The 13,069-nt window shown below is 34.9% G+C and overlaps 1 protein-coding gene across 16 annotated transcripts in view; it reads left to right on the forward strand.

Annotated features, from left to right (window-relative positions):
- The window catches only part of LOC127844343 (EF-hand calcium-binding domain-containing protein 4B-like), a 67,182-nt gene that overhangs the window by 15,993 nt on the left and 38,120 nt on the right, over positions 1–13,069 (forward strand). For 5 of the 16 annotated variants that reach the window (XM_052374469.1, XM_052374466.1, XM_052374478.1 and 2 more), the window contains exons 3-5: positions 6,421–6,568; positions 7,717–7,863; positions 12,383–12,473. In XM_052374469.1, coding sequence (XP_052230429.1) covers positions 6,421–6,568; positions 7,717–7,863; positions 12,383–12,473 — 386 coding nt within the window. Of the gene's footprint in view, positions 1–2,282; positions 2,357–2,475; positions 2,588–6,420; positions 6,569–6,614; positions 6,643–6,689; positions 6,717–6,763; positions 6,791–6,837; positions 6,865–6,911; positions 6,939–6,985; positions 7,013–7,059; positions 7,087–7,109; positions 7,124–7,716; positions 7,864–9,103; positions 9,232–12,382; positions 12,474–13,069 lie in introns of those variants that run through there. The other 11 variants (XM_052374511.1, XM_052374503.1, XM_052374518.1 and 8 more) reach the window with 11 other exon arrangements.

The raw sequence follows: 13,069 nt of genomic DNA on the forward strand, positions 1-13,069 counted from the left end.
TCTTGCATGTAATAACCCACCTAATCAAAGCGCTGAAGGCACTGAATTTGTTCGCTGTTGTATAATCTTAGACGCAACTCAGTTTTCAAAATTATGATATAGCTTTTTATATCGCAAGTTTGAAATGACCACAACCCGTTCAAATTTATAAAGAGTGTGTCTTAAAACACAGGTCGAGATGTGTTTTTTTTTTTAAATCATTGATACAGCTAATCAGTGTGCACAGGCTAATCTTATTTGACATGCATTAAGCCCCATTTTCCCTGAAAGCAGCCAATATGTACAGATTCCTATGATAAACACTAGACTGGCCAACGTTGTCTTACAAGCTGTTAAATACACACTATGTACTGTATCAGTGAGAACAGGCAGATGGGGTGGTTAATGCAGACACTTTTAGCATTCTGTCGTCTGCTAAATTTTACTGGAGTTATCCACACAGGCAGTCACGGGTTACGGTTCCTAGTGTAGCTAAGCCATACTGATTTGCAAAATTCGGTCTGCATTATTTGTGAGCTAACGCTCACAAATAAAAATGACAACATAGGATGCGGAATTGTTTCATAATGATATTTATTGTCGTCAAAATGTTAGTTATAATGGAAAGAGAACAAAATATTTTCACCAAATAATTGTTCTAATTGAAACAGTTTTATGTTTTGACTTCAGTTTATGTGCCTACTTAAACTGATCTAAACAATAGTTTACTAAAGTATGTCCTAATAAATACTTCCTGTTTAATGATTGGGCAGATATTTATTGTTCCAGATTTCTTGCTTTGTAAATAAGCTTTTACAAACATTAATAGACTATTGCCAGCCAGGTGTTAAATTGGGACATGTAAAGTAAGGTACATGTTTTTATTGAGGCTTATACCATACATCATTAAATACCTTTTAAAATAATACCTAATTTAGTTTACAGTTGAAAAAACATTTACTCAACATTATTGTGTCACACTTAGGCCATTCTGTTTTGATATTTTGTAAACCATCCACCTAATTTTTTTAATATCTCACAAAAAACACTAAAACTTGTTGAAAAAGAAAACCAATGTTTGATTTATTTATAATATATAATGGAATAGTTGTAATACTTCAGTAACAGAAAAGCACAACTGTCATATGGACCATATTTTTAAGTACAAATTAGTTTAAGGACAATTATATAGATTATACAATATAGAGTCTACACATACAACATAAAATGATCAACAGTTAACAGTTATTATCATAAAAATGATATGTAAATACAAAGTGATAAACATTACAAATGTGTAATATACTTTTTAAGCATTTTCATTGGCTTAGTTTTCGTTCGATTGACCAATCGCATTTTGTTATTTTGCTGAAATGATGTTGCAACATCAAATAACGTCATGAAATGTAAACAACATTCGGGATATATCATTATGTTTGCATAAATATTTATTGTCCCCTACCGGTTTCACCGGAGGGGACTTATGGTTTGCGCTCTGTGTGTCTGTCAGGCTGTCTGGATCCTGCGATCACTGGCTTGGCTATCATCATGTTGTTGGTTATATTTGATTTGATCGAGCGATGCTGGTTCCGGTCGAATCTCTGCACGAAGGTTGTATACTTAAAGTATATAGTTTTTATCTTACCGGGCACAAATATTACAATCATGTTCTTAGGTTTAGAAAGTCTACTTTCAAAACATGTATGATGTTGTTTACTTATACATCTGAATTTTTCAATATTTTGATTTAAATGGCTAAATAAATATTACCGCTGTCACCAGTTAAGAAGAAAAGGTTGAAATACTTCATACATTTTTGCATCAAATATCTCACCTCTTACAAAAATGACCTAATCAGATTGGCTAAGAGTGGTCACGTGCCCATGGTGTATTTTCCATACACCCCGAGTAATTTACTTACACCAGAGTAACAAGATATAATTGTTTCACAGTTAGTAACTGATGGTGTATGGAATATACACAATCAGTTTCTAACAGTGTAACTAATATTCACATTGATGTTCATGGTAGTGTTGGAACAAAATTTGACAACTATTGTAAGAAAGTAAGAAAGAGTTTTAAAAGCACCAACATACATATTGCAAGTCATTTCTCTTCAAGTAAAAGATACCATTTATGAAGAAAATTATTACAATTGCAATGATATTAAAAAAATTAATATCAGTAATCCAAGTTATTATTAATTAATTAATAGTTAATAACTAAATTAAATAATAAGTCCTTTCATAAGAGATTTAAGCTGTTATCAAAATATTTGTTTTTTGGCTGACTCAGTCGCACAATGACTGGTCACAAATTATAAAACACTACTGCCTTTTTAGTGAAAGGAAAACTTAACTGCTACAATTACTCACATGTGAATACTTTGCTGTTTTTCAGATCAGGTAAAAATGTATAATTATGTGTGTCAACCATCATTAAATACGAGATTTGTATTGATAACATGGTAAATAGTAGTTTGATCACTGGTACATAAAACCATGTACATAGGAGAGAGCACTCATTCATGTTAGACCACTTTCAGATATATGTAGTGTGTTTAGGTGTGCTAGTTTATAGTCAATAAATTATTGGAGTTTTCAGACAAGTGAGTTATTATGTTTCATTTTAGTGTTTGCAAGTTGCTTTTACATAAGTCTTTGCACATTTGTCTTTGTCATACTTAATGTTTTTGTCAAAACAACAACAAAATAGAGCTTTTATGATTTTGTTGAAAACTAATCATTATTTGAGGTTTAAATAAAACATCAATTTTGGAATATACTGTGCTTTTGTTTTAATGCTCCCCGAAATAAAATTTCGGCGGAGCATATAGTTGCCAGTTTGTCCTTCCTTACTTACTTCCTTACTTCCGTCACACTTTTGCTACCTTGTCTCATAGCGCCTTCAATACTTTACCAACCGCTTTCATATTTGGTATGTAGGTACCTTGCATGGACCTCTACCTTTTGATGAGGTTTGAGGTCACTGGGGTCAAGGTCAAGGTCACCGAGGCTAATAATAGACTTCCTTCTGTCACACTTTTGCTACCGTTTCTTATTGCGCCTTCAATACTTAACCAATCGCTTTCATATTTGGCATGTAGGTACCTTGCATGGACCTCTACCTTTTGATGAGGTTTGAGGTCACTGGGGTCAAGGTCAAGGTCACCGAGGCTAATAATAGATTTTTTTAGGTGTTCATTAACACATACATTGACAAAGCGCATCATCGGGGAGCATCCATCAGTTTCACTGATATTCTTGTTTTCAAATTGGTATTACCGATGTAATAAGGTTAACCGGCTGAATTTATTTCTTATAACAAATTGTTGATAAAATAAATGCCTGAACATAAAACTTCATCAATTAAATTGATTTACCCCAGAACTGTAAGCTTTATAGGATTTTGTTTTGGAATCCACACAAACATGAAACTGTGTGCAAGATGCATCATTACAGTTTAAAAATACCGGAATAATTAAAAAAACAACTCATTCGCTTTAAAAGAAAAAGACATAGATAAAAGCTTATGATACTAACAGATAATAATGAGATTACAAGTGAAGAATAGACAACAATAGATAATAATAAGATTACAAGTAAAGAATAGACAACAATAGATAATAATGAGATTACAAGTGAAGAATAGACAACAACAGATAATAATGAGATTACAAGTGAAGAATAGACAACAGTGAAGAATAGACAACAATAGATAATAATGAGATTACAAGTGAAGAATAGACAACAATATATAATAATGAGATTACAAATGAAGAATAGACAACAATAGATAATAATGAGATTACAAGTGAAGAATAGACAACAATATATAATAATGAGATTACAAGTGAAGAATAGACAACAATATATAATAATGAGATTACAAGTGAAGAATAGACAACAATAGATAATAATGAGATTACATGTGAAGAATAGACAACAATAGATAATAATGAGATTACAAGTGAAGAATAGACAACAATAGATAATAATGAGATTACAAGTGAAGAATAGACAACAATAGATAATAATGAGATTACATGTGAAGAATAGACAACAATAGATAATAATGAGATTACAAGTGAAGAATAGACAACAATAGATAATAATAAGATTACAAGTGAAGAATAGACAACAATAGATAATAATGAGATTACAAGTGAAGAATAGACAACAATAGATAATAATGAGATTACAAGTAAAGAATAGACAACAATACATTCAGAACATTTGTGCGTCAGAAAGTCACCAGAATGATTTTCATTCTATGTTTTATGTCTGGTTCCAAATTCACATAATGCAGTGTTTAATATACCGTATTTTCCCATGAATTGCGTACCCCCATGTATAACGCACAGGCTGTTTTTTGAAATGCAAAAATGGAGAAAAAAATATTTCAAGCCAATGAAACTACCAAATGCGACCGAAAATGGCCGCCATTTTACTATTGCGCAATAAAATAATCCGGATCATTGGAAAGCTTAATTAAGCATTCAAAAGAAGAAGCGTAATTACGATAAGGAGCATGTCCCTGTTCACACCTACCGTTACCCGCAAAAAGACCTTGTTGACGCTTACCTTGACCAGCCAAATGTTAGCTGTAGAAGTGCACAAACACAGACAAAGAAATGTTTGCATATTTTATTCAAACATTTTAACTTTTGTCAAGAACTGTTGCTGCCCTGTTCATATCTGCTGTTATCGACTTTTTGTTGTTTTGGCAACTGCCCCTTCAGTCTGTAAGATTATAGGCTGTAGTTTTCTGGAATAAAAAATGGCGGCTATTACGAATATTTATGATTATGAAATGAATTTTTTGCAAGTTAGCTACCAGGATAGCGTGGTATCAATGTATAATGCGCACAAACTTTTTTATTTGAAATAAGAAGGTAAAAAACTGTGTGCTATACACGACAAAATACAGTACTTTATATGATGAAAGCAAACAAAATGTCAGGATTCAGAAATTAACAAACCATAGAGGTAATAAATCTGTATATATTTTTGTCAAATTAATGTGTATTAAATTATATAATAAATGAAATAAAGACGTGTGTGAGTGACTCCGCATATTATACCATTATAATAGATAATCTTACAAAATCTATTTTAGTCTACAGGCTTATCACATACCGCATTGTATGCACGTGCCTTCATACTCCTTTCCTAGCTCGAGGTTCATTATGATGAAAATACAATATATTTATTGTGATAAAGGGAGAAACTGAAACTAGCTAAAGGAAGTGTTAGAATTCACTGATAAATTGTATCAGCAGACTAATCTGCTAATATTTATTGTTTTAAACTTCCTTTACCACATTGTAGTGCAGCAATTTCTGATATGACAGAGCATTTAAATTCATTTAAACTCTGAATAATCAAATGTTTCAAAGAATACTTAGGTCATAACAAAATTATTTAATAATGTTTTGATTTGCCACCACTTAAAAAGTTAAAATGAAATAAAATTGTTTTTTGAATCAGTTCTTATGATTTATTAGAAATAAAAATGTTTTTGCGTGTGCTTGCTAACCCAAATTTTTGGACACCATAATCTGTCAAACAACTTACCAGTTTGTTGTGGCCTTGTTAATAAATGTGTTGTTTGTATTCTGAAGCATTGTTTGGTGGTAACATGTGAAAGTTTTTTACTGCATGTTTTAATGTAGTGAACAGTTCTGTTCAAGGACTTAACATTATTTGCCTAGAGTATTAAATGACAGACTTTTGAAAAGCTTCCTATCAAATTGTTACATTCCAGCAGTTAAACATTTAAGTTTACATATACATGTCTCTAATTGGTCTTTCAAGTTTTTACAAATTGATCCACAAACAGGTCTAGGCGGAAAGTGTCATCAGTGATTAGCCTATGCAGACTGCGCAGGCTTATCTGGGAGGACACTTTACACACTGCACAGGCTTATCTGGGAGGACACTTTACACACTGCACAGGCTTATCTGGGAGGACACTTTACACACTGCACAGGCTTATCTGGGAGGACACTTTACACACTGCACAGGCTTATCTGGGAGGACACTTTACACACTGCACAGGCTTATCAGGGAGGACTTAACTGCACATTTGTGTATAAGTTTGTAGGGCTACAGCACATTGATAAACTGCACAGGCTTAGGGAGGACACTTTACACACTGCACAGGCTTATCTTTACACACTGCACAGGCTTATCAGGGAGGACACTTTACACACTGCACAGGCTTATCAGGGAGGACACTTTACACACTGCACAGGCTTATCAGGGAGGACACTTTACACACTGCACAGGCTTATCAGGGAGGACACTTTACACACTGCACAGGCTTATCCACTTTACACACTGCACAGGCTTATGACACTTTACACACTTTAAGGTTACACACTTTATCTGCACTACACACTGCACAGGCTTATCATTTATCATGAGTTGGTTGTTCTAGGCGGTTTCCTCGGTCTGCGTTCCACGTCTGACGGGGCGATGGACAACGACGCAACATACATGGACGAATCTGGTGTTGACCCCCACGAGGAGGAACAGAACTTTCACACCATGATGGAACACTTGGGCGTGACCAACATTGTTGAAGGGTAGGGAACACTTGGGCGTGACCAAGATTGTTGAAGGGTATGGAACACTTGGGCGTGACCAACATTGTTGAAGGGTATGGAACACTTGGGCGTGACCAACATTGTTGGAGGGTAGGGAACACTTGGGCGTGACCAACATTGTTGAAGGGTAGGGAACACTTGGGAATGACCAACATTGTCGAAGGGTAGGGAACACTTGGGCGTGACCAACATTGTTGAAGGGTAGGGAACACTTGGGCGTGACCAACATTGTTGGAGGGTAGGGAACACTTGGGCGTGACCAACATTGTTGAAGGGTAGGGAACACTTGGACATGACCAACATTGTCGAAGGGTAGGGAACACTTGGGCGTGACCAACATTGTTGAAGGGTAGGGAACACTTGGGCGTGACCAACATTGTTGGAGGGTAGGGAACACTTGGGCGTGACCAACATTGTTGAAGGGTAGGGAACACTTGGACATGACCAACATTGTCGAAGGGTAGGGAACACTTGGGCGTGACCAACATTGTTGAAGGGTAGGGAACACTTGGGGGTGACCAACATTGTTGAAGGGTAGGAGTTCAGAGTAGGCTGGACTCATTTGAGTGCGGGGAAACACACTGCAGACACTGTGTGAAGATGAGAAACATTCTGGGAAAACTGGGCTTAATGCATGATCATAAAGTGTCGTCCCAGATAAGCCTGTGCTGTCTAAATAGGCTATTCAGGGACAAAACTTTCCACCATAACTGGATTTTCATTGAGATGAGACTTATTTCTTTTGTACTAAACATTGAATAAAAGCGGTAAATGTTGTCCATGATACTTAGCCTGTGCAGACTTCATAGGCTTAGCTGGTAGGACACTTGATACACTTGTATTAAGCCCAGTTTTCCCAAAAGGTGGCTAAATTTAAAGATAGACACTTTTTTTTCTTGATTTAATAAGTTTATACTTGGTCACAATTCCCAGGTTTTGCATTTAGAAAGAAAAACTGGGAAAAGTTTCTTCATGTAATATACGATGAATTTAATGTTTCATAGAAAAACTGCTTGAGTCTTTTACTGCAAAAAGTTTTTACAAAGTTGTGTCCCTTCAATTTGTTAACAGTAGTAGATCTTTCTACTATTTGTTAAAGTAACTCATCTGTTGACGGGATATTTCAGGGATTCCACAGTGAAGTCCCTCTGGTGTCGTCTCAGGAAGGATGATACGGGGATGGCATCAACATTTGAGGACTTCCTGTTTCGAGTCTCCAATGAAATTCGCAAGTCTAAGTGTGAATTTGATAGCCTGGAGGATGCCTTGAAAAGGTAAGGAAGCTTTTATGTGTTTGATAACACTGGGGACACATAAATGAAGCTTATACAGAAATGTTTAACCCTTTATCACTTAGATACGTACTTTTGTACGTTTGTAGTCCTTTAGAAAGTTAAATTTAATGCAAGACCTTTTTACGAGATTCAAGTTTTAAAGGCTTCATTTCCAACCCTTAGATACTGATTATCAGCAAACAGCACAAAACCTGAACAGAATGCGAGTTACTCGCATGCTGTTCGGGTTTTATGCTGTTAGCACATATCCATATTTACTTTTATTCTGAGTGGGAAAGAGTTTAATATAAATGCTCTTTGTGTGAAGAATTCCAGTTAGATTCCTTGTTAAAATAATTAAAATAAACACTTGATGGTTAAAACAAAGGATAATTAAACAATCCAAATAAATGTTGATTCATGGTAAGAAGAAGTTCACAAACTACATGATAAACATGGAATAAACTGGCCTTCATTGTCACTAGCGTCATCATCAGCAGCAGCAAAAGCAGTCAGAGCAGAGCAGTAGCAATGCTCTTTGTATCAAAGAATATAATAATGTGCACTGTATCTTATATAAAGACATTGACCCAGTGGCCATGATAACAAACACTCTGAATCTTAGTCATTATCCATAATCTATTCAGTTGGAAAAGAATACATTTAAGGGGACCTATTCACAGATTGAAGAATTGACAATTTTCAATAATTGTGGGGTTGTATCTGAAAAAAAAATTATAACAAACAAGCAACAAAAAACTTATGACATATATAATTTTAAAGATATTTGTTTATTGATCATGATAAAATAAAAATTTAAATATGACAAACTTTACACAGTATTTTGAAACCTAATGTATCACTTTTTTACCTTTAATTAGTCATATATTTTAGCCCAAATAGCAGAGATGAAAGGTTGAAATTTATCTCACATGGTTCATGGGTCAAGTTCATATCAATGTATTTTTTCTCCCCCCCCCTCCCCCCATTAAAAAAAAATAAAATAATTATTTGATCATCAAGAATGTCACTGTAACAACATAATTAATTAATTTATAAATAAGATTACATTTCGGTTATTTATTTACTAATTTATTTAAGCCACAGGTTATGTCCATTTTAGAACATTTCAAATTTAACATTGTAAAATTCCCAAACCTATCATGGTTTACAGCACTGGCATGTACCTCTTAAGGCCGCCCTACATTTTAATGTTGATAATTGTTTGCAGATGGCTTGATATCTGTTTGCTGTCCTTATAGAGATCTCTTTGACATTTGTCAGTGAAACAGTTTAACAGTCTGGATTATATATACTGGGTGGCTTTGACAAATAATTAAACACCAGTGAGAAGGTTCTGTGTAAGAGGTAGGTCAGTGATTTATTTTGCTATTTATTGTACAGCCTGTAGGGTTTGGATTGGGGAAAATAGAGTGATAAACCCGGACATTCAGAAAATTAAATATTATGAGTATTATCAAAATATAACTTCATTTCAATTGTTTATAAGTAAAATACACATGACAATGTTAGAATAAGATGAATCTTCTTCTTCTTATGCAATTTAATGATAATGTTTATTCTTGTTCTTTTCATGAGCCATGTCGTTGAAATTTTGGTTGATATTTGGGGACAAATCACGAAAAAGCCGAATTTTGATGGTAATTTTTAGAGAAAAATCAATGTACATGTGGGTAGACTGTCATCAAACTTTCATTGCATTGTGTTGTTATTTTGTGAAATAAATATTTTCTTCATTGTTTCTGTATTCATTTAATTGAACATGTGCAATCTAATTTAGGACTGTCAACAGTTCAAAATTTATCAAGAATGGTTATTTTTATGTCCCCGAAGGAGGGCATATAGTGATCGGACTGTCCATCCGTCTGTCCGTCTTTCCGTCACACTTTGCGCCCAGGTTTCAAAAAATGCTCATAACTTCTATGTCCCTTCACATAGCAACTAGATATTTGGCATGCATGTGTTTCTCATGGAGCTGCACATTTTGAGTGGTGAAAGGTCAAAGTCAAGGTCAGTCTTCAAGGTCAAAGGTAAAAATAATATGTATCAAAGCAGTGCAGTAGGGGGCATTGTGTTTCTGACAAACACATCTCTTGTTGAATCTCTGTTTTTTTAAACAAAATTGTGTGCGATCCGGGTAAAATATGCATCATTTGGATTGTTGTTTTTGTCATATATGACAAGTTTTACTATAAAATACCTTAAAGTGTCTGAAAGGTTATATCTCATTGTCATCTTCATCAACACCAATTGTTGCAGCATAAGAGTGATCCATTTTTTAGTCCCCTACCGGTTTCACCGGAGGGGACTTATGGTTTGCGCTCCGTCAGTCTGTCTGTCAGTCTGTCCGTCACACTTTTCTGGATCCTGCAATTACTTTAAAAGTTCTTCATATTTTTTCATGAAACTTGGAACATGGATAGATGGCAATATGGGTATTATGCATGTAGTTTCATTTTGTTCCTACGTCAAAAATTCTGGTTGCTATGGCAACAAATAGACTAGAAATACTGCTGAAAATGGTGGTTTTCTGGATCCTCGGATAACTATTAAAGTTCTTAATATTTTTTCATGAAACTTGGAACATGGATAGATGGCAATAAGGACATTATGCACGTCATTTCATTTCGTTCCTATGTCAAAAATTATGGTTGCTATGGCAACACATAGACTATAAATACTGCTGAAAATTGTGGTTTTCTGGATCCTGTGATAACTTTGTAAGTTCTTAATATTTTTTCATGAAACATGGATAGATGGCAATATGGACATTATGCACGTCATTCCATTTTGTTCCTACGTCGAAAATCCCGGTTGCTATGGCAACAAATATATATAAAAAGTCTGGAATTAGTGACAATGGTGGAGCTGGTAGGGGACTTATATTGCTTGACAATAGTCTTGTTAATTATTAAACAATATTATATAAATGTATAATATAATTATATTAACAAATAAAATGTCACTGCATAACATGTTTAGCTGTTTAATTAATTATGCCTTGAATGCTTGATTTAATACTTGAAGATTGATATTTTTGTAATGAGAAAAGACTCATAAATTATTTTGATCTTGTGCTTTAATGTGAATTGCTTTTTACCTCAAGGCTGTTATTTCTTTTGATCCGGTTTCTTATGCTTGAAGCTAAGTTAGATTATTTTGGACTGTGTGATGATAATATGTGAATAAAATATACTGCGGTTAGAAAATTTTATTTACTTATTTAGTATTTAAGAACGCAACATGTTTGTAAAGTTAATAAATATAATTATAAGGTCAGTTAATAAATATATAAGGTCATTTTTACAAAGGGTATTTCAGACATAAAATATAAACATTTTCTAATTGCTTTTATTTTACAATGCCTTATGCAATCAGTTGTTTATAGTATTATTATAATAAGGTGGAAAGTGTCATTCTGGCTGCTCATTCCAAATTGGGAATTCATTTATTAGCGATCGAAATTTAAATATTTGCAGTTCTGCCACATATAAGGAGCAAAGCAACACAAGTTCATTTAATGATATGGTGTCATTGTAAATTGAGTTGTGTTCTGAGAAAACTGGGCATAATGCATGTGCGTAAAGTGTCAACCCAGATTAGCCTGTGCAATCCGCACAGGCTAATCAGAGAAGACACTGTCCGCTTTATGACATTTTTCTTTTAAATGAAGTCTCTTCTTAGCAAAAATCCAATTTAGGCAGAGAGTGTCGTCCCTGATAAGCCTGTGCAGACTGCACAGGCGATCTGGAACGACACTTTACGCACATACATCATGGCCAGTTTTCTCAGAACGCAACAAAAATTTATGATTTATCTGAGCCTTGCTGTGGGAAATGCTTGTGTGTAAAGTAGTGTCCCTGATTAGCAATTTGCGCCTACACTGGATTTTTGTTGAGAAGAGTTATCCTCCAAACAAACAATTCTAATAAAGCAGGGCCAAAACTTATGACAGGAAGCAGGATTTAAAGGCAGATCAATTAAGACAACTTTGTTGATGTTCCCCTAAAAAACCTTTGGATACATTTAGGTTTTACTGACTCAACTGCTTCAAAGTATGTTTTTTAACCCATTAATGCCTAGCGTCTAAAATAAAGGCCTTGGCAAACAGCTTAGACCCAGATGAGACGCCGCATGATGCGGCATCTCATCTGGGTCTGCGCTGTTGGTTTATAGGAATTTCTGTAATAAATATTCTAAATATAGAGAAAAATATAAAAGACATCCCTAATTTTGGAAATAAATTGATCCAATTTAGAAGGATGGGAGAGTCTACTAGGCATAAATGGGTTAAATGCATATTATTTATTGTGATGTAGATTATTAGCACAATATATGAACTTTCTAAGGACATTCAGCATGTGGCCAGCGCAAAAATGCAGCAGACGCGGGGACTGAAAAGCAAGCAGGTAGTGGCTGTCTGCTGTTACCCTCTTGATCTTTCAATGAGTTAAGTGAATTTGTATATAACCATAAATGGGTGAATTTTTTTCTGCAGCAAAACGAATGCTCATGATGAAGAAGTAAGGAAGCTGTATGAAGAAATGGAAGTGCAAATCAAACAGGAGAAGGAAAAAATACTGGCAGAGGTTTGTTAGTTTGGTTTGTTGGATCCTTGCAGTTTGGGATAGTACTTCTACTTCGTACTTCATACAGTTAATTGCTGACTATTACAGGAAGGCCTATTATAGGCAGTTATGGACACTGTAGAGTCCATTTCCTGGGAAGAACCAGTACTTGGTTTCTATTGAGGAGATAATGAGAATGCTCCCCGAGTAGGGAGCGAACCCACAAACTCCCGATTGCTAGGTGGACACCTCATCCACTACACCACCGCGACCTCAGTATTTCAGTTATTTCACATAGTTAGGTTAACCAACTCACACTTTTCTGGCTCAGCTGTTCCAACAATTATAAGTCCACATATAGATGCCAGTAAATGAAAACTGCTTGAACAGGAGCTGTAGAAAGGATTTCATAACCACTCGGCACACAAGTTATGTGGCTGTGCCGGGCATCAAACCTTCCACCCTCAGATAGGTGCTCTAGACCTCTGCCAACTGAGCCAGCTAATCTGGCTATAGACCAGGAACTTAACTTTATGAAACAATGTTTTATCTGGAAAATATTGGCACTTCTTAATAATTATTGTTTTATTTTCAACGTGAATGCCAAATTTCAGATT

The sequence above is a fragment of the Dreissena polymorpha genome, chromosome 1 (assembly GCF_020536995.1).
Source record: "Dreissena polymorpha isolate Duluth1 chromosome 1, UMN_Dpol_1.0, whole genome shotgun sequence".
NCBI classification, from domain to species: Eukaryota; Metazoa; Mollusca; class Bivalvia; order Myida; family Dreissenidae; genus Dreissena; species Dreissena polymorpha.